The following is a 26,067-nucleotide window of genomic DNA, read 5'->3' as shown; positions in this document are numbered from 1 at the left end:
ATAGTGACCATAAACATGTTATTCAGAAATAAAAGACCTTACAATGCTGCAATTGGCCAGTCGCAATTGAGTATTTAACAATACCCTGTAATAAAACTGATCGAACAGCTGGAGCTGATACAGTAGTACGAAACAGGCTATTAAACATGCTGCACACACACACACACACACACACACACACACACACACACACACACACACACACACACACACACTAAGCCTCTCTTTCATTATTCATTTACATTTTTTCTGAAGGAAAATGAAAACGATGGTCAAAAACAATAATTCAGCCCATCCTGTTTTTCTGTCTGCTCACCAAGACAAACCTCCCATGCAGCGTGCTGCCAACATTAACAATGAAAACACTGATCTGGTTTTCTCTTCTGTCTATTCAGTTGGAGAGAGCTGCAGTGTTTCAGTCAAAACAAGAAATGAAAGAAAAAGTGAACTTTACCTGAAATGAAAACAAAAACTTCTAACCACAATGTAGTTGTCCCTCCGATTAGATATATTGTTGTCCTGAGGGGCCAACTCATCATTTAAACTCCAGTTTAAGCAATTAGAAAACTGTTTTATAAACAGTACATATATGTGTATACACACACACACACACACACACACACACACATACACACACACACACACACACACACATAAAAAAAAGAATATTTGTATGTAACCACCAACATTTTAATTAGGAACCTTATAATAGTTGTCATATACCACCACATGTTTTCAGATGAACCAAATATCATAATTAGGTCACATCACAACTTAACAATCTTCATGAGAACTAAAAGCAAACTCCACCACTGATGAGGGCCACAACATGTAGCTGTTAACAATGAAAAACGTCCAGTAAGTGGGCCTATTTGTTTGTCAAAATAATGAATACTGATACCAAAATACAAATGATGGGATAGGTAATGCACAGAAGGTGCCAGGTACGGATATTTTCATTAAATTTCTTACTAAATAGACTCATATTTAAAAAATAAATTTCAATTGAAGATGGATAATTATTTGTCAGTTCTGAGGTGTCAATACTCCAGATTTAATTATGTAAATTTTAAAAATCCAGTCGTTGTTATTTTAAGTTGTACTGTAATTTTGTCATGGTGGAATGCGTTTTACTCGAGTATTTCCATTCTAAGCTACTTTATACTTCAACTTCTCTACATTTCAGAGGGATGCATTATACTTTTTATTCCTATACATTTATTTGACACTTATATTACAAGTTTTTCTTTTTACATAAAATTAAACATAGGCACATATGATATGCTTATAAAATAACTCAGTACTATACAACTCAATGTGATAATTCCAATCATATGTTTATGAGAAACTGTAATGTCATGTATGTATTATAATGTATAAAAAATCTATTGTTACATTTTTTTTATCCTTTTTGTTGATGCCATCTTGCAAAACCACCGCATAAACGACAGTGGAAAGCTATTGGACACGCTGTCGGAGACGTCACTATCCCCGATGATTGACGGCGACTTACAGCGAATCCAGTGTCTGTCCGTGTTTCCCACGAGCCAATGATGTGTGCCTCTCAATATTTGCGGAAGTTGTGAAGCGGTTGTCCACGCTGCAGGTTTAGACTACAGGTTTTGCTAAAAAATGTTACGTTTACCGTGACTAAAATGTCTAAAATCCATTTCAAGAGGTGTCCTTTGTTGACGCAGATCAATTTCACACAGAGGACAGTTAAAAACTGAGTGTTTATTGACATTTTAATCACGTGTAGCCCCGGCGTGGGTCACTCCTCGTCAACGACTGTCTCTCTTAACGTTTGTTTGGTTTGCCTTTACTGTTTTCAGCCTTACGTACACCCCAAATGTAGTCGGCTAAACCGAGTTCAACGTCGACTAAAGGTTGTTTCGTTTCCCGGAGAAATAGCGACATGAACCCACCGAAGCGGCTCCGCACCACAGAAAGTGAAGCGGAAACACCGTCAGGAGGGCAGGAGGAGGAAGAGGAGGAGGAGGAGAGGAGTGCTGTGGATGTGGTGGGTGACAGACTGACACTCCCATACACAGCCACTACAGTGATGTACTGATCTAAACACATTTGCTCCATTTGTTGTAGTATTATTTACATACTTTCTAGGATCTCACTGTGCTTATTGTTTTTGAATGGGAGCATCCAGAGCCTGACCGATACTGGCCGATGTTGAGGCATAAAAAATCACGATATTGATATACTGGCTGATATTACATTCTTCATACAGAATATAATATATAGAATATGTACATAAACAAACATTCTTTGCAGTGATCCCCAAATTGTGGTTGTTAAACACTTGTGACAAAGATATGTTTACAAGTTTAATAATAACCTTTATTCTCAACCATTATATCAGAACACTGAAACTTTGATCGTTTTTAAAAAGAAAATTCTTATAAATAGCTATAAATTAAAAAAAACACAAAGATAACAAATATCTACAGTAGGCCTATATATATTGGGGTTGTCACAATTCTCCAAGTACACAGTTTGAATTAACTTCATATTTTAAAGCCATGATTTGATTTGATTTTCTATTTAAACATTTTTTTTAAGCACAGATGCCTATGCCATTGTTAAGCTCTCAAATCGTGATTTGTAAAGATCAGCAGATCGTAGGTTTTATGCCCTGACAGCTGTCATTTACATTTTCAAAGGCTGCTTCTCTGAAACGATAGGACACATGTTACAATTTTTTTGGAACTGTGTGTCACACAAAAGTTGAATGATTTATTTAAAATGTAATAATAGGCTACTTGATTTCACCAGTCAATTGGGAACAACAACCACTGGGAGAATTGCTGATACTGCTTTTGATTATTGAAACTGAAACTCATCTCACATTATTCCCTTGATTTTATATGAAAAAGAATCAAACATAGATAAAATGCTGCCTATAAAGCTAAAAAATAAAAAAAATCTGCATTATGTTCTGTAAAAATAAACAAGTTTTCATGCCAGCGCATTTCAGGCAACATAAATGTATACCAGTATAGACAGATGTAAATATGAAAGGCACATATCGGCCGATATATAATATCAGTCAGCTGATATATCGGGCAGGCTCTAGGACCAACTATAATGTAATCTAATTTCCCCCTAGGGATCAATAAAGTATTTCTGATTGTGATTCTAAAGAATATTATACAGCAGATGGGGAAGTTTTTTGGATGTGGTGCATGAAAGTTTGGACTGTAATATTGTTAACTTTGAGCTATCTGTTAAATTAACTTCATAATTTCTTCTGTGCACTTTAATGTAGAGAATCTCTCCTACAAATCTATCACAAATTGTCTTTAGGAAGTGTCACTGCAGCAGTTTGTTTTATTAATTTTACATTAACTGAACTTACTGAACTGATAAGCTTATATTGTCCTTGATAGAGAATTCATGGCTGCTTGTTTATTAAGTAGTTGCACTAACTGTTCTCTGTTTTTTCTGTGTTCAGAGTATCATCATGCCGATGTACAATGCATCCTGTTGGCTGGATGAATGTCTGCAGGCCGTATTAGAGCAGGACTTCACTGGAACCATGGAGCTGTCCATCTTTGACGATGCAAGCACTGTGAGTACATTTGTCTGTTTACACATGTGAATAAACGTGTAGTGTGTCTCAGTATATGAGACCTCAGCTGAAGTTCAAATCTTCTGTGTGTGTGTTTATTCTTCAGGATGACTCCAGGAAAGTGGTGGAGGGTTGGAGGGAGAGGCTGGAGGGGAGGGGCATCACAATCGTGATCTCCAGCCACGACTCTGCACAACCCAGAGGAGGTCAGTAGGCTTTTAGGTTGTTGATCAGCAATCAGTTCCCAGACCCAAGTGGATTCTCTTGTCACACTGTGACTTAAGCTAGGGTTGGGCGATTGTCTACCAAACTGGTATATCACAGTGTCAACAGTGATGGAGGATGATATCATTGTTGGTTAGCTGGTTAGCTAAACTGAGGAAGCTGTGCTAAGAAAACAATAGCAAATAACGATGTGGTTAAAGAACACACACTAACAACAGCCTGCAGAAAAGAAACATCGCTGCCACCAATGTAACCAAGCATCTGAGGTTCGCCCAACTGGGCAGGTTTAATGAGAAGATGACAAACAAAACATGGAAAAACATGACCAGCAGAAATGGCCTCTTTTCATGTCGACAAACGGAGCTTCGTCAACAACTTCTGTCTTATGGCAACTCTGAGAGAGACACTACCACAAACAAAGACGACCTTTAAATCAGAATGTTACGATGCTAGAGGGCTCAGTGGTTGATGACTGTCAGCCATCGGAAAGGGACAATGGCCCAACCCTAAGTTCAGCAGTTAGTTATCTTTGCCAGGCATAATCCTGGAGGGGATTATGCGATCACTTGTGTGTGTGCATGTGTGGCCAACAGATCAGGAGCTTGACCACAGCTAATCTTGCACTGATCAGCCTAATTTTTGTGCGTTTTCATGACTGTATGCTGAACAACCTCTGTGATTCAGAATTTCTGAAAAACCTTGAAGCCCCTCTTGTTTTATGGCTCTACAGCAGCAGTAGCTGTGGCCACAGGCATTATGTTTCAGGTAGTCCATTCTTGTGAACACAATGTCTCAAGAAAACCTTGACAGAATTTCTTCAAACTTGGAACAAATGTCCACTTTGTGCTCAAGTATGAATCAATTAGAATTTGGTGGTCAGAAGTCTCTGCAACCTCACAAAAACATGTTTTTGGCCATGACTCAAGAATTCATTTACCAATTATGACAAAATTTAGCACAAATATCTAACTGGACACCAGCAGTGTTGAAGACTAGTTACTGGCATGTAACTGGTTAAATGTAATTAAATTACAAAATAAATTACTAATTAAAATGTTGGTGGTTACATACAAATATTTTTTTGGGTTGTGGGAATATATAAAATGCTGCAAATGAAGCTGAAAACTAACAAAAAAAAAGTTTTCACACTGGCACACATCAGACCACATATACATCGATACTGACAGAGACTAATTGGTCTACTGATAAGATCAGCTGATCAATAGATCTCTCTGACTCTACTGAGTGTTCATTGTAGGGATCACATTATATATAGGAGCCACAACCCCACAGTTGTGGAACACAATTAGTTGTACAACAGAGAGTTAATAAACTCATCACTGGATCACCTAGATTATAAGACATCTTGTTTGGGAGCAAAATTAAAAAGCTTTGTGTTTAGTTTTAGTAGTTTATAGTAAAGCTAAAACAATTCATTGAATAATTGAGTATTAATCGATTGTTAAAGTAATCGCCAGTAACTGTGATAATCAATTCATCTGTTAGAGTAAATTTTTAAGAGACTATGTCAACATTCTCTAACTCCAGCTTCTTAATGGGAATATTTTCAGGTTCCGTTGCTCCTCTATGACAGTAAACTGAATATCTTTGGGTTGTGGACAAACCAAGACATTTGAAGATGTCATCTTGTGCTTTGAGAAACATCGATTCACATTTTTCACCATTTACTGAATTTTATCAGCAAACGACTATTAATTGGTTAATCAAGAAAATAATTGAACAATTAATTGAATATGAAAATAATTGCTAGTTATAGCCCAGTTATAGTTTACTTTTAGATTCTTCTGATTAATTAGGAAACGATAATGTTTGACAAAAAAATAAAGAAATAAAACAGCATAATGACCACTGTGATGGACTGCCTTTCTCTCGTATGTGAAAGTTACAAATGTTTAATAGCTGAATATTATAATCACTAACACATGGTGAAATGGAAATAGTTAGCATGTAGAGGCATATACAAAAGCAAGAGCACACACAAACACACACACAAACACACACATAAACATAAACATACACTGTTCTTTGTCTTTCAGTGGGATATGCAAAGAATAAGGCCATATCTCAGAGTTGTGGACAATACTTGTGCTTTCAGGATGCGGTAAGTGTGTGTGTGTGTGTGTGTGTGTGTGTGTGTGTGTGTGTGTGTGTGTGTGTGTGTGTGTGTGTGTGTGTGTGCGTGTCTGTTTACTGTACAGAACAAGTTTCATTTCACTGTCCAGATGTCTCCCATAACACATACAGTAGTGAGTCAAAACTAATCAGATCATATTGGTTTGTCCAAATATACAGGCTGTACATGGACAAATTCACGCGCAGACCACAGCCGCTCGGTGACTGTTTGACAGACCTGTCAGAACACATGAGTAACGAGCTGAGAGCAGCATTTGATATCTGTGTGTATTATGTGTGTATGTTCATATGAATGTCAGCTCTGTCTTTTAAACGAGGATTTGTGTTTGCTCATCTGAAAATTTAATGGTCAAAACTAGATATCAAAGAGCGCAACATTTAAAAGCGTGACCTCTGTTCAGATATATTTTGTTTCGGTTTTCTGCTAATAGACTGTTCCCAGAATGAGTCAGTGAAAGTAAGATTGTTTTCTCAGGAAACAGTCAACCTCTTTTTGCTCTCTCACATTTATTTCTGTACGGCTACTTGACAACGTTCATATCCTGGGGGTACTTTTTCCTGTAAAACCTTAAAGGTATAATCTGCAGCATTTTCCTTAAGACAACAATATGTAGACTCATACGACAAAATCCATTTCAATGATCACCTATGACACAGTAGAAGTGTGTGCCTGTGTTTCCTTATTTTTTCTCATTGTCTCGCTGTGATCGGGACATTTCACCAACCCAAAATGTTAGTATCTGACATCCTGATGCATTTATGAACAGCTTGGATAAATCCTACTAATCTTACCTTTAAATTGAAACTTTTATCTTTACATTTAAATCCTTTTTTCTGGTCTATGTGCATCAGCCTTCTTCAGTCCAGAGAAAAAAAACTTTGTACAGTATGGACTGAAAAGTATTACAACTCTAAGTTTTCTTTTTTATTTTAAGTTTTTGTGTCTGTATTTTACATTTTCATATATTATTTGGCTATTTTATGTAATTTAGCATTTTAATTGTACTTTTTCCTCATGTACCTTTTTGTGATTTATTTGGAGTAGCTGCTGTAACACTGCAATTCGATGAGGTTATCTAGCTAGCTAGTTATCTGGCTTGCTGTTTATCTACTCCTGCTCTGTTTTATCTCCCATAGATAGAAATCTAGCTAGCAAGAGAGCTATCGGTCTGTCTAAAGATAGATACTACAGGCAGATAGACAGGCAGAAATAAAGATAGACAAACAGATAGATAGACTAGCTAGCTTGGTAGCTAGCAAGGGACTTCTGAAAGTGCGAACACAGTAGCTTGTAATGGTGGCATATGCATAATTGCCCCTTCGCTAAACCCTGCCCTTTACAGTTTACAGTGGTAACAGTGGCAGATTTAACATCAAATTTGACAGTAATTTTTGAAACATCCAGTCTTTGATTACTCAGAGAAATAAACAAAAGCACCTTCTAATTTCGAGCTGATGACCGTGGATTTTGTTGGCTAAAATGATTCTCCCTACCAGATTTAATTAGCTAAAAGTTGCCAGCTGATGTAAGCTAATGCTAACACTTAAACTTGATTTCTTGAGAGGTCCATCGCCAGCTGACTTTATATTATTTACATCTGACATATTTTAAAACAAGAACCCCATAAAAGGATCTTAAATATGTAAAGTTGCTTAATATGTGCTTACATCATATAACGTAAATGCTAAAAGAGGATTAAGCTACATCCCAGCAAAAATTGTACATGTATATGCGTATGTTAGATGACAGAGGGAGAGACGCCTCATCATCAGCCCACTCTGATTTTGCAGTCCATATTGTTCTCCTCAAATCCCCCACGTAACTAATTATAGTTAATAAGCCATCTGTTTGGCAAATGCAGTGGTATCTAACACATGTTTGTCTGGAGGTAATGTTACTGCAGTAGAGAAGTGGCGTTAGTTAACCAGACGTGCTAACATTTGTAGCTTATGTTAGAGCAGATAAAGACAAAATTTAATCCATTCCTCACACATGTGCTCCTGTGTTTTATGTTTTTGAAAAAGGACAAAAAAAGACTCTACCGTCCAAACTCATGAGACACCAAGTATCACTCATCTTAAAGCCCCATGCACACTTCACTTCACTTCACACCTCAGCATGTAGAAAACTTGACAGGCCTGTCGTTGTTACAATTGCTAATCTGTAACTGGACAGTTGGTGTTCCTTTGATAATTTCATTTAAAGATTTGTGGCTCAGTCTTCAGATAACAAGTTCAAGTGGTCAGACAAGACAATTAAACCAAAACAAAATAAAACCTAAACTGAACAGATATGATTTGAATTTTTTGCTGTCATGTGATGTTGAGTATTTATGATATTAACATGTTGTATGTGTCTGAATTAATATTTTTGTACTCCAGGACGATGTTATGCTCCCTGCAAGAGTCCGTCTGCAGTATGAGGCGTCTCTCCTCCACCCAAACTCTGTAAGCTCTCCCTCAAGTATTTGCTTACTCACTTCCTTCCCTCTCTGTTGCACTCTGCTGTCACCCTCCTCTTCTGTTCTCCTCACTTCTCGCCCTCCTCTTCCCTTTCTCTCTCGATATGACCGATCCCTCCCTAAGAATCAAAAAAAAGTATTCATGTTGGTGTTAGAGAGTGTGTGCTTGTGTGCGTGCTTCCATGCAATCGGCATGCAGAACGGTGCGAGTATCCGGTGTTGATGCTTTCTGTGGCCTGCCAGGTCAGAGGTCAGAGGTCATGTGTGTGAGGGAAGTGAGGGAGACAGCATGGAGACAGCAGGCTTGCTGCCCTGCAAAAACAACCTGCCTATTTCTGTTATGGCTGTGATATTTTATGGTTCTGGATGGTTTTGTTTTTCAGTTGTGTGTAACTCTGCTTTATTTGAGCCCCCTTTTACTTCAAATTGACCTCCTCCTCCTGAGATCTGGCCTGTGTGTGTCAATAATATCAAACTAGGGCTTATAAAGTTATGATTGTTTTTATAATTGTTTATTCTGCCAGTTATTTTATTAACTATTTAATTGTTTGGCCTATAAAATGAAACATTTCCTTTATAATTGAGAAAACCCAAAACCTGAAGATATTCAATTTGCTATCATACATAACAACTAAAACATTCACACCTGAGAAGCTGGAACCAGCAGGTTTTTGGCCATTTTTGCTTGAAAATTAATTTAAAATTTAATTAATTATCAAAATTAATTATTTATATACATATTTATATACACATCGTTATATAATTAATTATTAAATTAATTAAATTAACTTAATGTTCATACAAACTTTTAAAAAATTTTAGCATAAATTTTAAACATTTTTTAATTGATGTATCTTTTTCATTTGTTTAAAGCACCAGTATGAGTCATAGAGTGTATATTAAATAGAATCAATGATCAGTTGAATCATATTTAATATACAATCTATGATTAAAGTGAGTTGTTTCCCCACACCCACTTCTTTCCAGACATGAGGAAGCTCAGGCAGGCTGCAGAAACATAAGACTAGTGCAGCCTTTTAATTTGACAATAAGAAGTCCTACACTGTAAGTTGATCAGCTGTTTTATAACTGTCAGGTGTCTGTAAATATAATGTTAAGCTTGTTATTCTGAAAACAAAATCCCAGTGCTCTGAAAATACACACTCTGCTCTTTGAATTCTGTCACTGCCTGCCTTCTGCCTGCCAGACTCCATTAACATATTGCCCAATTTAACTGTTATAAACATGTACAATTTCTAAAAGATTTATTAAGGAACTTTTACAACTCATAAACAGACATTTATGCATTTGGCAAACATTCGGCTTTATTTTGAACTGAAATTAATGGGAAATGAGCAAACAGTAACAAGCTAGAGACTGGAATGGAAAATGGACACCACGACTGTAGTGTTGCTGTCAGAGTAGCCAACATTTCAACTTACCATGTTTACTTAATTTGTGATGACATAGCATGGTCTTTTTATGATTTATTACAGTAAATATAGTACAGATTTTAAGCTCAAATATGCCTTTATTCTGAAGGCTTCAGAAGTTATCTTTGCAATTTTACATCTATAATGTGTTTTTTCCAGAATTCTGCAAATGTGTTCATTTGGTCCTAAGAGGAAAATATTTCCATGCTCATATACATATATGTGTGTTTTCATGGTAGCTGATTGGCTGTAAAGTTCAGCGGCTTCCAGAGGGATCTACTGAGCGTTATACTCGCTGGATCAACACACTCACTCAGGATCAGCTCATCACACAGGTAAATACCCGCAGCTTGGTGCAGTGTGTGTGTGTTTGGGCACACATACTGTGTCTGTGAATGTGTTTGTGCGTATGGGAGAGGTCATGTGCCAGGCAGCAAGCAGGTCAGACAGAAACAGGATACGTACCTGCCATCCGCAGTTTCCACGGAAATGTGGCAGTGGACTGGACGGAGGACGCAGCATCACTCCCGACCCCTGTGTTCATCTCAGTCCCAGCAGAGGAAACAGGTCACACTGCCAGCTGTCTGCTGAGGGTAGTCCATAGTGGAAACTGTTGGTGGTGGAAAAGTTCATTTTGCAGGCTGTATCTGTTTCAACAGATTCTGCAGTTGACATTTTTTTATACGGTGCTTATTGTACTGCACTGGCGTGTGAAAGTGCTGTGTATTATCACTAAAGACAACAGTATAGAATTTATAGGCGTGTGATCAGCCAGTTGATTTGATTGCATAAGAAAGTTTTATGGCTGTTCCTCAAAAATGATTTTGAAACTGTTATTTTAAAACTGCAGTAGGCAGAAAGCCTATAAATGGTTCATTGTTGAGTGTCATCTCCAGGGCGTGAGTTAGGTTTCGTTTTCTCCGTCCTGACTCCCTCCCACTAGATGAGCAGTGTGTGCTTCATGCAGTTTACTGTCATGAGCCAGCATGGACCGACAAACATCAGCTGTGTGTGTAATAAAGTAGATACTTGATAGTGCAAATAGCACCAGAGGAGACACAGAGATTCTGTTAGAAGCTACAAAAGTACTGAGAGCTGAACATAAAAAGACTTTTAAACACTTTTTTCTCTCTGCTCTCCTGCACACACATGAGCTGAGTATCACAACACACACTTGTTCGAAAGGGAGGAAAGGAGGCTTGTCATGGTTTGACCGCAGTCGGTGAGACATGACCGCAGCACACTTGGATGTGGGACGGACTCCCTTTGGCCCCACTCCATAGTTGGAGTCCATCTCAGATGTAGCTTGGCACGATAAAAGTGGTAATGGAAATGCAAATCAGTGCAAGATGGTTTTACTTGGCGTGCCCAAAAATTCCAGTGGAAAAGCTCCATGTGTACTAACAGTACTCTTTCCTTTTCATCCCTCCTCTCTTTCCTCTCACAACATAAATGTCATATACATTTCTCCTCCAGTCAGCAGTCAGCATGGACAAAGAGACTGATTATCTTTAAAAAGTGCAGTTAGTTCCTCCATGTTTGGTGCTACACACAGTTTTACAAGTAAATGTGAAGATAAGACACTTTTTTTAATCCCAAAAGATTAAAAAACAAACGCTGAGCTCTCATCTGGGTTGTCTGAGATTTCTTCGTGGGTTTTTAATCCCAAACGTTTGAAACATAACTGTATGCTCCCCTCCTGCCAATAAAGGGATCGGCATCAGAGCAGCTCCAGTGTTTCCTGGACTCTTTTTAAGATTATTTGATTCCATTTCATAGCAACTTTTCCAGCAAGAGTTTCTCTCACTGAAGTAATGTGTATTAGCAGCTGCACTAGTAGAGCAGCCAGTAGGAATGCCCGGTCTGTGATTGGTTTAAATTTACCGTCACGGGCCAGATTCCTTAAAGGTTGAAAACAGAGCGGTGCAGAAGTCTAGTTCTGTCTCAGACCACTTGATTTACAATATGCTGAAAAGTTATTGTGGAATAATTGCTCATTGATGCCAAAGAAATGTTGTCTACCACAGCTTTAAGGCGGAATAGTTACATCATGTTGCTTTAAAGGTGTAAGAGTGAAAAGCTTTACATTCCACTTCAACAGCTCATATTTTTACTTTGACCACGTTAAGTAGTCACATCAATCACTAAATGATAAGAGAGCCACTGATATAAAAATGATGAAACCACTGGCAGTATTTCTATTTACGTAGAGATGGAAGTCAACTGTTGCTGTCTGAACAAAACACACTGTCACCAAGGAGACAAGACGACCTGGACCTGCTCTATCTCTAACACACACACACACACACACAAAGAGAGAGAGTCTGCATAACTCCTTAGCAGACATTCCAGGATATTTATATGATATTAAGTTTCATGGAGCATGAGAATGAGATCATACATTGATTCTGCAGGCTCGAAAGCAGCTCCTTTTCCTTCCCCTTTCCTCTCTCCACTTTATATGCCTTTACTTCCAGTTTCTGGGTAAAAGAAACTGAATCCAACTGAGTTAAACCAGAGATTTACTCGGGGTGGTGCTCGTTTAACTTGATCCTGAGCTGGAACCTGAGTGTTCATCTGTAGAACATTAGATATGGTTATCTCAAACCTGCCCAAGCTCACTGACTTCTCACATCCACACTGATTCTCTGCTTCTCGATGTCCCCTGGTTTCCCAGAACTCATTCTTATTCCTCTTATTCATGCTTTTGGCCACAGCTTACATCTGCAAAATGTTGCAATATTACAACAGAAGGGAGAGGAGTAATACGTAGGTGGACACACATACATACACACACTCACTCACTAGATTCTGTCCAGCTGTTCAACTGGCTGAATCCAGATGTTTTTCACAATTTTCTTCATCTGTGATGCATTTCAGTTATGCAGTAGTACTTCAGCCGGGAACCATCACACACATACACACACATGCACACGTACACGTACATACACATATAAGCACGCCATGTGCTACACAGTGACGTAGTTGGACGAAGAAGCAGATCAACCTGAAATGACCCTCTGATTCAAAATGCAACAACTCAAGTGTACAAAACACACACACACAGAAAAAGCGGAATAAGAAAGGGTGGGGGTCTGGAGGGAGGGGTGGGCATGAGGTGGGGGTAAAAAGAGAAAGAATTATTGAGGCTGTAATGCGGTCCTTGTGTTTTAAAGAGGTTGTGGTTAGAAAGAGAAGGAGAGGCCAAAACACACTCATTAGTCAAAGATCACGTGTGAGAGGATGAAAGTGCGTATCCCTCCCCTGCACACTTCAGGAAGCGTGCACACTTGTGAAAGAGAGCACATGTGGCTGCACTCTAACCTGTTTTGTTTGCAGGATGAGAAGTCAACTCTTGCAGAGTACTTCTCCATTCGACTGTTTGTTCCTGAAAGCCAAGTGGGAAATTTCCCCAAGCCCGCCGCCAAATCCTGGACAGGTTTTAGCTGATGGGGATGTTATGTTCCTTCCCCACAAAAAGAAGTTCCTTTATTTTTAAAGTGGAGCTGAAATAAAATCCTACACCCTGCCTGTGTGTTTGAGCAGTGGCGTACTCATGCTTTCTGAGAGGTACAGGCAAAAAACAAAATAACTTGCACCAGCTGGGGCACCAGCATGGTGGAGGTCATGATGATATGTTGAAATAGTTTCTAATGCTAGTTTTTAAATTGATTTATTACGTGACTTAAAATACAACTACTGTACTACTGTAATAAAAACACACAGTAAACTAGTTAACCACTTAATAACAGAAAGAGGCCATATACTTATAATTAAAAATTTATAGCATGTAGAAAGCTTGTGTCTTCACATTTTCTCCAGTAGAAGAACGCCCTAGAAGAGACTTTACCACCCTTTGCCCAACCTAGAGAACACTTCACACTTTGTCCACTGGAAGGGCACCTTAGCGTGCGTTTTATTTTGCTTTGTCCACTAGAGCGGCGCTTTTGAGACCCAAAGGGTGATTACAGAAGGTTGGGAGCAGCAAAAGGTTGTCATATTCAAGCACAGCTGTAAAGAATTTGGCACTGAATCAGACCTACGAGTGATAACATGGGATTCATGGATTGTGCATGTCTAAATGATCTGTGCTATAGTCTGTGAACTGTTCTTATGTCTCAGGTGTACACGTCTCATGGGCCCACAGTCGTCATGCCAACATGGTTCTGTTCAAGGAGCTGGTTCCTGAAGGTTGGACCGTTTGATGAGGGAGGCAAGGTGAAGTTTCACTTCCATACCCATTCCCAAAGCCCTCTTACTTTGTGTTTGTGCTTCTGTCTTGTTCATCCTGTCCCTTACTTTTGCAGAGTCTGGGTATCAATCAGTCATTTGGTAAAAGAGAAATTTGTAGCAATTGCACATGAAAAAGTAGGTACATCAGTCCAAATAGCGAGAAATCTTACTTAATATACAATCTGTGGTTTAAGCGAGTTGTTTTCCTCTGTTCCCCTCTCTCCAGATTTGTTCAACAATTCATATAAGAAACAACTGACCAATCAGAGCTCAGTAAGCTTGTTTGACAGTAGGGTCATCTTCCTACATGCTATATAGTTAAATAAATGAAAAATACCAGAAAAATGGCAACAAATGTGGATGCGATTGATGCAGATGTACTAGTTGTGTTAAAGGGATAGTTCACTCAAAAATGAAAATTCATTATCTACTCATCCTCATGCTGATTGAAGGTTGGGTTTTAGTCCACAAAACAGCATCTCAGACTAAAACAAATTCTCATTTTGTTTACTCAGTAAAGTTGGATTGAAAAAAAGCAGCATTTGAACACATACTGCTCACAAAACTCAGATTAACTTGTCAAAGTAGGCAGTGTTGATTGAATATCGATCAAGATTATGTTACTAGAGTGCCTGTTTCACTTTTTTTTCCCCCCTGAAATATATTTTAGTGTACTGTTTAGCTGTACTACAAGATATATTATAGAATATATTGTGACCGGGCAGCCACAATTTTGGCTCTGGTTTCCAACGGATGCTCCCAAAACTCAGATCAAATATATCAAATATGGCTTATTATCACATTGCCTATTTCTCATCTTAAAATGTTTTCAGAGACATGTTTTAGTGCTCTGTTTTGTAATATGACAAAAAGTTACTCACCAGAGAGGGACTTTATGTTAGGAAGTGTTATGGCTGGGTGTCAGTACTCAATACTTATTGATTGAGGTATCGGTTGAAATAGCCCAGTACCAAGTAGTATTGAAACTTCTCCAGTCAAATGATACCTGCATTTAATCCCTTTGGTACCCAGATCTAGAAAACAAATGGCTATTTATATGGTTTTCCTTGCAGCCAGTCATTCCAAGCATTCTTCATGAGGAAGAACCTTCAAAAAAACTATTGAATGAAGTACTCTGTTGGTATTGGTATTAATTTAAGGGTACTGGTAACACAGTTTTTTAAATGATAACCCAGCCCTTGGAAGCTGTGTAGTTAAGTTCTGCCTGAACTTGCCTGAGCATCATTAGCAACTAAAATGTCTTATACAGTAAGAACTGTACTGAACTGCATTTCAAGCGTCTATTCTCACACTGTACCTCCGTCTCTCCAGGGAGTCCCGGAGGACCTGCTGTTCTTCTACCAGAGTATTCGTCAAGGAGGAGGCATTGCCCGAGTTGACCAGTGCCTGCTAGTGTACCGTTACCACGAGAAGGCCGCCACACACTCCGTTACAGAGTCAGTCCCACTCAGCTACACACATACACATACACACACTCTGGTCTCACTATATTTGTGGGGACCTGTCATTGACATAATGCATTCTCTAGCCCCTTACCCTAACCCTATCCATCATTAAGTGTCTAACCCCTTGTCTAGACCACAAATGTCACGTCAGCATCACGCTTGCATGACGACCACACTGAAACGTCTGTCAATGTAGGAGCCGTCTTGTCTATGATTTTCAAAGTTTAAGTAGAGTATGAGTAAATATGAGCAGCCGAACTTCCAATGCAGTCTGGATTTTTCTTTTAATGTGTGACTATTCCTGATCAATTTTTCCTTCAGCATGATGCATATGATTGTGGAACAAGCACTGTAGTGTGTTTGTGTTTGTGTGTGTGTGTGTGTGTGCAGTGGGTTTGTAACTGATGTTGCTGATTAAAGGTGGAGATTAAAGTTTAGCAGTGAAGTTGTCTCGTGGCAGTAAATGTACACTCTAGCTCCCAGTTATGCCTGTCAGACGCAGTTGCTATGCAAGATGCAGAAAGCTGGTGCAGACTGCTGCATGGATGAAAACCAGAGTGTTTCTGAAGCATGAGACAAGTGAAAAACACGTCTGAGTTGCTTGCGCTCGGGACAGAGGGCAACTGTGACCCTTCCCCTAACCTAAACTTAACCCTAGTAACCCTAGTCTTGCATAGGCACACCTGTCTGGCTCCATATATGATTATTCTACTATAGGAGAAAGAACGCTCTGGCTCGTTTGTATTTCTTTAAACCAATGACCGCCATCTTCGGTGGCTCTAAGCCCAGGATGTAGCAACGGTGCCCCACAAAAATAATGCCGGAGATTAACTTATTTTGGTGGAACATTTGCACATGGGGAGGCTAACCCTGGCGTTAAAATGTCATAATCCCTGCAAAAGAAAAACTAACAGGTACATTAGGGACGTTACATTCGTACCATTAGCAACCAGGTGTTAACTTACCATTTTCAGTGGAAGGTTGCTAGCTAGAGGTTGTTGTTGTTGTCTCCTATAGTGATGGGGACTTTTAAAATGTACATAGCAGATATGGTATATGGTGACTGAAACAGCTGCCTAATTGCAGGCCTATGCCCACAGTCTTCATCTGGTGAGTCAAACTCTTCTAAACCTAACCCTAAAACGAAGTCTTAACTTTCAAAAAGCCCTTTAACCTTGTGCAGTCCAGCATTTTGGCCCCGCAAAGCTGGTCTAACCCAACAGGAGGACATTACATTGACTTACATTCATATCCTGGAGACTTGCCTAACCCTAACCCTTACCCTAAGTCTTTGCCCTAAAATTTAATGACATAATGGGGACTTTGGGCGTTTTGTCTTCATAAGGAAGGCAAGGCCACAATGTGATTGTGCAAGCAGACTTATGTCCCCTTAACATGAGTAATACCTGTCCACACATGTACACACACACATACACACACACCAAGATCTGATTCCCTCCCGACAGCATCTGAGAGATTCTGAACATTCCACAGAGAGAAGAAAACGGGTTGAAATTCCTGATTCATATGCCGGTAAAGTTTCTGGAATTCCAAAAACATTCTGAAAATCTCAAGATTACAAAACATGAGTCTGTGTGTGTGAGTGTGTGTATACGCATATCAGTGTGTGAGATTATGGAGTCCTGGGAAAATCTGGGATGCCAGCAGGCAGCTGTGAGTAGGTGGAGGATCAACACTCTGTCCAAGTATGTGTGTGTGTGTGTGTGTGTGTGTGTGTGTGTGTGTGTGTGTGTGTGTGTGTGCGCGGGCTTCTGAAGGATCTGACACTCCTGCTGCTGCCTGTGCCTCAGCAAGGTCATATAGCGTCTGCAGGTGTGTGAGTGTGTGCGTGTGTGCATGAGCGTGTGTGTGTGTGTGCCTCAAAATGTAAAACACACCATAGGAGAAAGTCTTTCCTGCCATCCCTCCCTGCCTTTCATCCCCTCTTTCCTGTTATCCCTCCTTCCTTGCCTCCTTCTATCTTTCCTTCCTTCCTCTCCTGTTTCTGTCCACCACTCGTATATCCGCGCACGCTGACGCACGCCTTCACCCATCATCCTCCTCTCTGTCTTCATCTATCATCTGTCTATTTTCAGATGGCTATTTCAAGCTCGCCTTGCCTACTTTCCACTCTCCCCCACTTCTTGTCACCCCTTCCCATCTATAGCCTACCTACTTCCTCTCTTTAGTCAAATGAAACCATCATCCTCTTTCTCTTACTCTCTCTCTCTCTCACACACACACACACACTCACACACACACACATCTAAATGTAGAGGCTATGTTGGTGAGGTGAGAAGTGTGTTTTTAAAAAAGTTAAGATGGTGTCAAAGAGTAACTGAGACGAGGGGCTTCTTAACACAGAGAGGCTGTGTTTATAAATGTGAGGGGGTGTGTGTGTGCGCATGGAAGTGTGCATGCCTTTTGATCTGCAGGGTATTACAAGGATGAAGACTTCAGTGTGTGTGTGTGTATACAGATACAGTTTATATTAAATCTCTGCCATGTTTCTACCATGCCTGAGAATCAAAGCCTGTGTAGAAAATGGACAGAAAAGGAATGAGGAGACCACCCGCGCTCCATGATGGTGGTGGGTTTGGGTTTGTTTGTCATGTGAGGCCCACTGTTAGACCCAGTAAGACGCTCTCATCAAGAGATAAGAGTGGAGCACCTTCTGTGCATGCGTCCATATAATTACTCAGTATCAGTGTGTGTCTGTGTAAGAGACAGCGAGTGAGGAGGAAGGGGTTAACAGCATGAGTAGAGCATGGAGACACATATCTGAGTGTAAAGGTGTGTGTCTGTGTGTGTGTGTGTGTGTGCAAGGCCTGTGCACAGCTGTGCATATCAGTCAAGGTGCATGCAACAGGAAAGCAAGTTGATTTAAAACGGGTGCAACTTTTCCATCCACTTGAAAAAAGCAGACAGTAGTTTCTCAAAATTCAGTCACAGTTTTTATTGAATGGAATGAATGCTTTCAGGAAATTAATTTAAAACTGCAAGGAAGCGAAGCAATGTACTGTTGTGGACAGGGTCAGAAACAAAACGCTTATCCACTTAAAATGTTCAACTAAAAAGAATCAACATCAGTTTAAGTTAATATTTATATTTTCACTGCTTTACTTTACTGTCAGCCTTTTCTGACAGGAGACCATTATATATCCAAATATTGCTCTCTCCAAACCAACCAAACTCCTCGGTCTGTAAGTTTGTTTGTGTTATTGTGTGACTTTGGTGCTTCAAAAGGTTGGTTTGGATTCACCACAGTAACACAAACAAACAAACAGATTGTCTGTTCATCAACGAGAGGTTACCAAGCAAACAGCAGAGACTCCAGCGGGTCACTGCCCACAGCATAGCAGCAGTCCAGCTCATAACATCTATTAAAACCACAACTTGCCGTTTTAACAGAGATACTGAAGGTAGCTGGCTATAAGAACAGTCTCATTTTATTACTGATGGCTCTATATGACCTGTGTAAGTTAACAAGACTATCCAAAAGAAGTTTGGCTAATTCTGTATTGTTGTTCTTAATGCTTCCTGGTTGGATTCTCTGTGAAATCAAATGAAACTTAACATATTTTGTGTTTTATGGTGGAAAGATTCCCGCTTTTTGTCCAGATGTGCCTCCAAAACACTAAAATATGGGAGTAGTAGCTTGTAGTAGCTTTAAATATCGCCATATATACAACGTGTGATATGTTTAAGACCCCATTTCCACTCAAGTCAAGCACAATAGGATGCATATTTGAGTTCATGTTATATGTACAGGATATCTGAAGGGAGCGTTTTTCTTCTTTCTCAGACCAAATGAAGCATCATTGTCACACTAAGTTAAACAATCTTGACTCTGGCCTGAAGACAGATTTTTATTTTAAACTTGCACGCTTCCTGCTTCTAGGTCCATCCTCTGATCTTCTCCTCGTCTCCTCTGTTTCCAGGGAAACCATTTGGAAGCTGCGGGTGGACTTCCTGCAGGAGAGAGTCCTCAGCCAATGGGAGAGCTTCACAATATGGAACGCTGGGAAACAGGGTCGGAAGCTGTACCGATGCCTCAGCCCGACCAACCAGAAGAAGGTACGTTACCCCCGGCTACGCAGCCAGTTTATTTTTATTTTTGACTTTTAGTGGGTTGAATTGTTGGAAGAAGCGACTTCTTTCTTTTTCTTTCTCTCATCATCATTCTGATTCATTCATCAGGTCAAGGCTTTCTGTGATGTCGATGAGAACAAGATCCAGAAAGGCTTTTATACATACGAGGAATCAAAGGTGAGATCAACCACTGTGGAGGTTTACAAGAGGTTTATTGTGATTCATTGTAAGCTAACAATGTTTTTATTAACTTTGTTGGCTCTATAAGATATTATTCAAATGAATGGTCACCCAAACTTTCTGTTCTAGTCTGCACTGGGCAATATATCGAACATATTTGCTATATTTGATTATGAATTAATGTGCAGTATACATTGTTTTGATTTTGTCTGATACTGGTGCTAAAATGATACGTTTTAAATAGTACTGTGCCTAAATGGTGCCTGAATGATACTTTTTTAAAAAGGAAGTACAAACTGACAGTCAATGACATAAAAGTACAGCATTTTTTATTGGTAGGGCCAATTTAAATTTGAAATCGAACAATATATTGACTGTTAAAAGTTTAACGCATACTTAAATAAATAAATGAATACCAAATACTTAACACATTGACATAACAAATTCATGTGATAAATGAAAGGTAACCCAACTATAATAAAATAACTCTACATAGCAGTTATAGCACAAATAACAGCAAAATGAATGAAGATTGTAGCTTCAAACCTATTTTCATCTGGTGTTTCATACCTATGCTCCCCATCTCCAGGACCATCTCTCTTCTTTCAAGTGTGTCTTGTGCACAGTATTTTTTCCTAGGATGGTGAAGTCATCTCCCACAGGTCAAAAAAAAGTTGCGGCCTGTGTGTCACCAGGTGCGTCTCCCGTTCACGCATATCCCGACCGGTGTTGGAATCATTTTGAGTGAAATACAGACACTGAAATACAGACTGCTGTGCTCAGGATTTTAATCTGTAACGTCCTCGTCAAAGACACCAAAGTGAAGCACCGTCATCTGTGTCGATCATCTGGTTGTTTGTGACTTTATGCACAGCTTGTGACAGCAAAGTCATTGCTGCCCTCGTTACAGAAACTCACCTACATTTTTTGTTTTTTTGTTTTTTTAATGCCAACAAATACTTTGAGCTCAAGTCCACCTGTAAAAAGAGAGAAGCTGTCCAAGTACAGACCACAAGAAGATCAGTTCTGTCACAGCTGTCCTTTACTCTTATTGACTCTTTACCTCCTTTACATTCATTTTCAAAGTATCAGAGAACTTTGAAATTGATGCATTAAAAAACACAAATAGGCACTTTAAAAAATCACCAGAATGCAGGAAATAAAATGTCTGAAATTCAACATCTCATGAGGAGGACACCAAGATTGCTTGATCTGTGTCCCCGCGCCTGGGGTTACTGGCAAGGTGTCCTTTATTTTTCTACATTGAAGGTGGCAAACCTAGATATGAAGCACAGTGTCCTGACACAGGTGACGGGTATGTTACAGACATTTAGCTAAGATTGTCTTTATGCTGCAGGAACTTACAGACTCATTTTTTGAATTGGTTCCACAGTGGCGGCTACACATCATCTGGTTTAAAACATCAAATGACATCAACAACAAGCAAACAATCAGTGCAACAGACGAGAGAAAACATATCAATAATACTCTTACACATTAAAAAAAACATTGCCAAACATTGCAAACAACATATATTACATGCAGCAGTAATATATTAAAATTACTGCTGCATCAATGCGTAGCTTCTATTTAATTGCTGTAAATGTGGTCATTGTGCTCATTTTAGCTACTTTATGTTCTGTTAGGTTTAATCTATAGCAATTCATCATATTTTATAAGATAATTTTATGTTTGCACTGTTTGAGAACTTATGTTATTTTTGAAAAAGGAGTATATTGAGATATATATAATTACTTTTAAGTCATATCGCCCAGCCCTGATTCCAGTGAGTTGAACTTCTGTGAAGCTGTGACCAACAATGATATGCGGTTTTCCTGTCTCTCTTTCTGTTGATGTCCCTCCAGCAAAGACCCAAGCCGAAAATCCCAGTTCTGCACTACAAAGACGCCTCGGCCCCTTTCATTATCTGTGTTAAACTGGTGAGCAGAACGCGTGTTTGTGTGTTGTATGTTTGCTGCCTCTGACCGCCTGTCCCTCAGGTCTGTAATCTAAGATAACGACATAATGATCAAGGGCGTGTGCCCGGCACAGGACATAACACACACACACACACACACACACACACACACACAGAAGGCAGTCAGGAAATGGGCAGAGACAGCAGCCTGATCTTTGATCACATTATGCTTGTACAAACATCTGATGTTTTTGCTTCTGTTCAGTTTCATACATTTCGTACACACATATTCTAGGAAGCCTTTTCCTAATATAATGACTTTCTATTTTTATTTTATTTCATATTCATATACAATAACACACACACATAGCTGTTCTGGCAGCCATTTTCCCTATTTACCACCTAGCCAGATTCAGACATCAAATCCAGAGTGACCCCACCTAATGGGGCTACTAATTGCTCAATTATAGGAATTAGGAGAAGTAATCATAGTCAGACGATAAGGAGACCTGGACTCAATCATTCTCTCTCTCGCTCTCCTTCTCTATGACACACACAAACACCTGGACTCAATCACGCAAGTTTTTTTATACCCACATGTCAAATAACTATAATCAACAAACATACAAATCATTTGGACTTTGTACATTTTCCACAGTGAAACCAAGTGTTCTGTTGGCGAATCTGGATCCCTTTAGCCTGTGAACAATCTTTGACTTTAGATCAGTACAGTTAAAACACACAACAGAGAGTGCTGAAGACAAGAGGGACCCTCACTGAAAAGACAAAGAAAATAGAGGAGTTATATCTTCAATCTTCTATATGCTTTTTTGTGTGGAAATGTCTACCGCTCAGTTTCAAAAAAGTTAGGACATTGTGTAACACATAAATAAAAAGAGTGCGCTGATTTGAAAATCCTTTCAGCCAGTATTCAAACTTTTTTTTAATTTTTTTACTGTATGCCACTCTGTTGTAACACATGCAGAGTGTGTGTTGGCATCGTCTTGCTGAAATAACCAGGGACGTCTCTGAAAAAGACATCTTCTGGATGGCAGCATATGTTGCTCCAGAACCTGCATGGACATTTGAGCATTAATGTTTCTCTTCACAGATGTGACAGTTAGCCATCAGACCATAGACGCTAACAAACCCCTGCACCATCACACATGCTGCTTTTGAAGTTGGCGCTGGTTACATCTGGATGATCCTTCTCCTCTTTAGCCAGGAGATCAAAACATCTTTTCCACTTTGCATAAGTCCATCTCAGATGAGCTCAGGTCCAGAGAGTCGGCAGCATTTCTGGATGTTGACAATTGACAATAAGTGTATATTTACAAAAAACAGTAAAGTTAATCAGCTTGAACATTAAATATCTTGTCTTTGTGCTGTATTCAATTCAATATAGGTTGACTGCTTTTTGCAAATTATTTTATTCTCTTTTTTTTTTTATGTTTTACACAGCGTCCCAACTTTTTACCTTGATGTTCCCTGTTCCTGACGCGTCTCTCATGTTGTTGTTTCATCTGTAGGACATGACTGGAGGCGTTCTGGAGGAAAACCTCAACTCTTTGCAGCTAAAGGAAGGAACAGACTACTACCACTTCAACTGACTGCTCAGAGTGATGGGGATGACAAGAGGAGGCCTGCAGCTTTAACAGGCTGCTAAGACGAATGCAGAGGACTGAGGGACAGACAGGCAATAACAGGATGAGTGAACTGAACACTGGGACAGAGACGATACCAAGACATATGAAAACGAAGGTTCTAATTTATTTTAAGTGTGAAAGATGCATTTTATGTGTGCAGGAAAATGTGAACATTTTCAAGTTCTCAAAGTTTTACTTGTTCAGGTTGACAGAAGGGCTGATGAGACAGCAGTACATCAACCCTCACACCTGAACCACAGCACTGGGACCAATACCACTCTCATATCTGTCCTTTAAAGGACCAGTGTGTAAGATCTACAGCATCTTTTTTACAATATAAAACAAGTTGAACTCAGTATTCATGTTTTCATCAGTGTATGATCACCTGAAAATAAGAATTGTTGTTTACGTTGCATTAGAATAAGCCATACACACATACAGGCAGAGCAGACTGAGGAACACTTCAGTGATATTCACGCAAAATACAGTATTGTGTAAAGGTGTGGGCGTGTTCATTTGTGCTTTAGAGTGGAATCGCTGGGAAACAATAAAGTAACATTTATTTTCTGATCAGCAGCTTTATTCTCAGTACCAGGACTTGAACAAACAGCAGTGGAGATCACAAATTAATAAATGAGCTTTAGAGGTGCTCTTAGCCAGACTTTGTTACCTTTAGACCCCTGCTTTTATTCTTTGTGCTAAGCTAAGCTACTTATCTCCTGGCTGTAGCTTCATATGTAACTGGCAGATATTAGGCAAGAAAGAGAATAACCTTATCTTCCAAAATGTCCAACTATTCCTTTTTAAAACTTGAACATGAACATTAAAGTTAATAGAAGTAACCTTAACCCGACCTAGAGCTGAAAGATTTGGCAAGACATGAAACATAGAGGGATGCTTTGGTTGTTGAATTTCAGAGAAGAGGAATAAAACGTTCTGTTTTCTAATTCTGCGTGAACTGAGATTGGTATTTGCAGGAGGTCAAGTCTACTCAAGTCACATGAGTAGGACTTGACAGAATCAAATAAGACTTGCAACTGCAGTTGGACTTTCAAACCAGTGACCAGTGACTTCACTTGGACTTGAGCCTTTTGACTTGAAAGTACTTGATACCTGACACCAGGCCCAAAACTTAAAGGTACGTTATTTAAAAAAGTGTGCCACAAAACAATTAATTTCCCTTCATTTCCTGAATCAGCTATCGTTAACGCTGTTCATTCTCAGCAAGGCGACTCTTAAGTCCCCAGATTCACGCAAGATGCAGGAGAGGACCATGCAGTACCAACAATTAAATTTCCAAAATTTAAATTGTTTTTACTGTCTATTTATTGTATTTCTCCTTTATTTATTCCGGAAGGTCCCATGGAGATGCAAAATCTCTTCTTCCAGTGAGTCCTGGTCAAGACAGCAGTACAAGCAGTTTCACATAAAAAGATGATTCCACAGGTTAGAAAACATAAAGTGCATAAAAAAACAAATAATAAAACATATAGGCTATACCAGCGATATCCATATCACATTTCACCACAAGTAAAGGATTACGTAAAGCAGCAACACATGTCCCTCAGGACAGTTTGTAATAATATATATTCCTTAACCAGGCTGCATATAAAGAAAAGCAGTTTTACTGAGGTCTGCGTGCACCCTGAGGATATATAAAACATAATACCTAAGATCATTTTGTTCACGCACAAAAACTATGCACAGGTTAACCAAAAAAGGCTTGCAGTGTGCAAAACAGGTACGTCAAAAAAATACAGAATCAAACGCAACAGCTTCTAACTTTATCTGACATTTTAAGTTGCACAAAGATCAGTGAGTGAAGCTCTGGTGCTAAAATGGCATTACATGTTGTGAAGAGTATGTTATTGCTTGTTTCAGACTTGAAACTAAAAGTTTAGGATGTGTGACTTGACTTGATACCTCTAAGTCTTGACTTGGGACTTGAGTGACTTGAAACTTACGAGTGACTTGCAAAACAATGACTTGGTCTCACCTCAGGTCTTTGCTAAACAGTTCTGAGTCAGCACGCACTGTAAAACTAAGTGCTTAAACTTAAAACTGTTGAGAGGCAGTATAATTTTCTTTCTTTTGATTTTATTAAGAATATATTTTTCAATCAATATGAACTGAAGATAAAATAATGGGGTTTTATACTTAAATTTATTCAGTTCTGTTTACTTATTGCAGTGAGAGGGGGAATGAAAATTGCAGTTGCGTTCACTTAAAATATTTGGGTTGGCTTAATCAATCATTTTAGTCATTAAAGAGTATGTCTAACAACTCCAAATACTTAAGCTCTGATAACCTCCAAGTTTTGAGTTTATGAACTCAAACACATTGTGGCAACTGATTGCCCCTGTTTTTTGTTAGTGTTGCTAACTTATTCTGGTTTTCAGTGCATCATCACAGAAGGTTTAACTTACAAAGGGTGGGATGTTTTATAACCAAAATCGTTCACTGATTTCTTAACAGTCTCCTCTGATGCAACCATGCCAAATCAGATCCACGCACACATCTGCTACAAATGTACAAACATGGATACTGCATATTTGTTTTTCTTTCCCTGGGTCTCTTATGAAATCTAAAGAACAATAACCTCTTTAAGAGGGCACAGTTCTGATACATAAACACACACAAAAAAAGTTTATTTTACCTCACAGAGTGTGGAGTTT

General features: G+C 39.1%; 1 protein-coding gene across 1 annotated transcript; it reads left to right on the top strand.

Moving 5' to 3' along the window:
* Positions 1 to 1,507: 1,507 nt before the first annotated feature.
* Positions 1,508 to 24,339, top strand: qtgal (queuosine-tRNA galactosyltransferase). Its single transcript, XM_084714123.1, has 12 exons — positions 1,508 to 2,020; positions 3,467 to 3,583; positions 3,690 to 3,789; positions 5,866 to 5,930; positions 8,345 to 8,410; positions 10,097 to 10,192; positions 13,980 to 14,075; positions 15,423 to 15,547; positions 19,498 to 19,633; positions 19,757 to 19,825; positions 21,694 to 21,768; positions 23,276 to 24,339. Exons 1-12 carry the CDS (start codon positions 1,916 to 1,918, stop codon positions 23,354 to 23,356), a joined length of 1,131 nt encoding a protein of 376 aa, XP_084570249.1. The 5' UTR covers positions 1,508 to 1,915; the 3' UTR covers positions 23,357 to 24,339.
* Positions 24,340 to 26,067: the final 1,728 nt, after the last annotated feature.

Source organism: Lutjanus erythropterus, chromosome 3, assembly GCF_056507025.1.
Source record: "Lutjanus erythropterus isolate fLutEry1 chromosome 3, fLutEry1.hap2, whole genome shotgun sequence".
NCBI classification, from domain to species: Eukaryota; Metazoa; Chordata; class Actinopteri; order Lutjaniformes; family Lutjanidae; genus Lutjanus; species Lutjanus erythropterus.
This window is presented reverse-complemented; position numbering and strand designations above follow the sequence as displayed.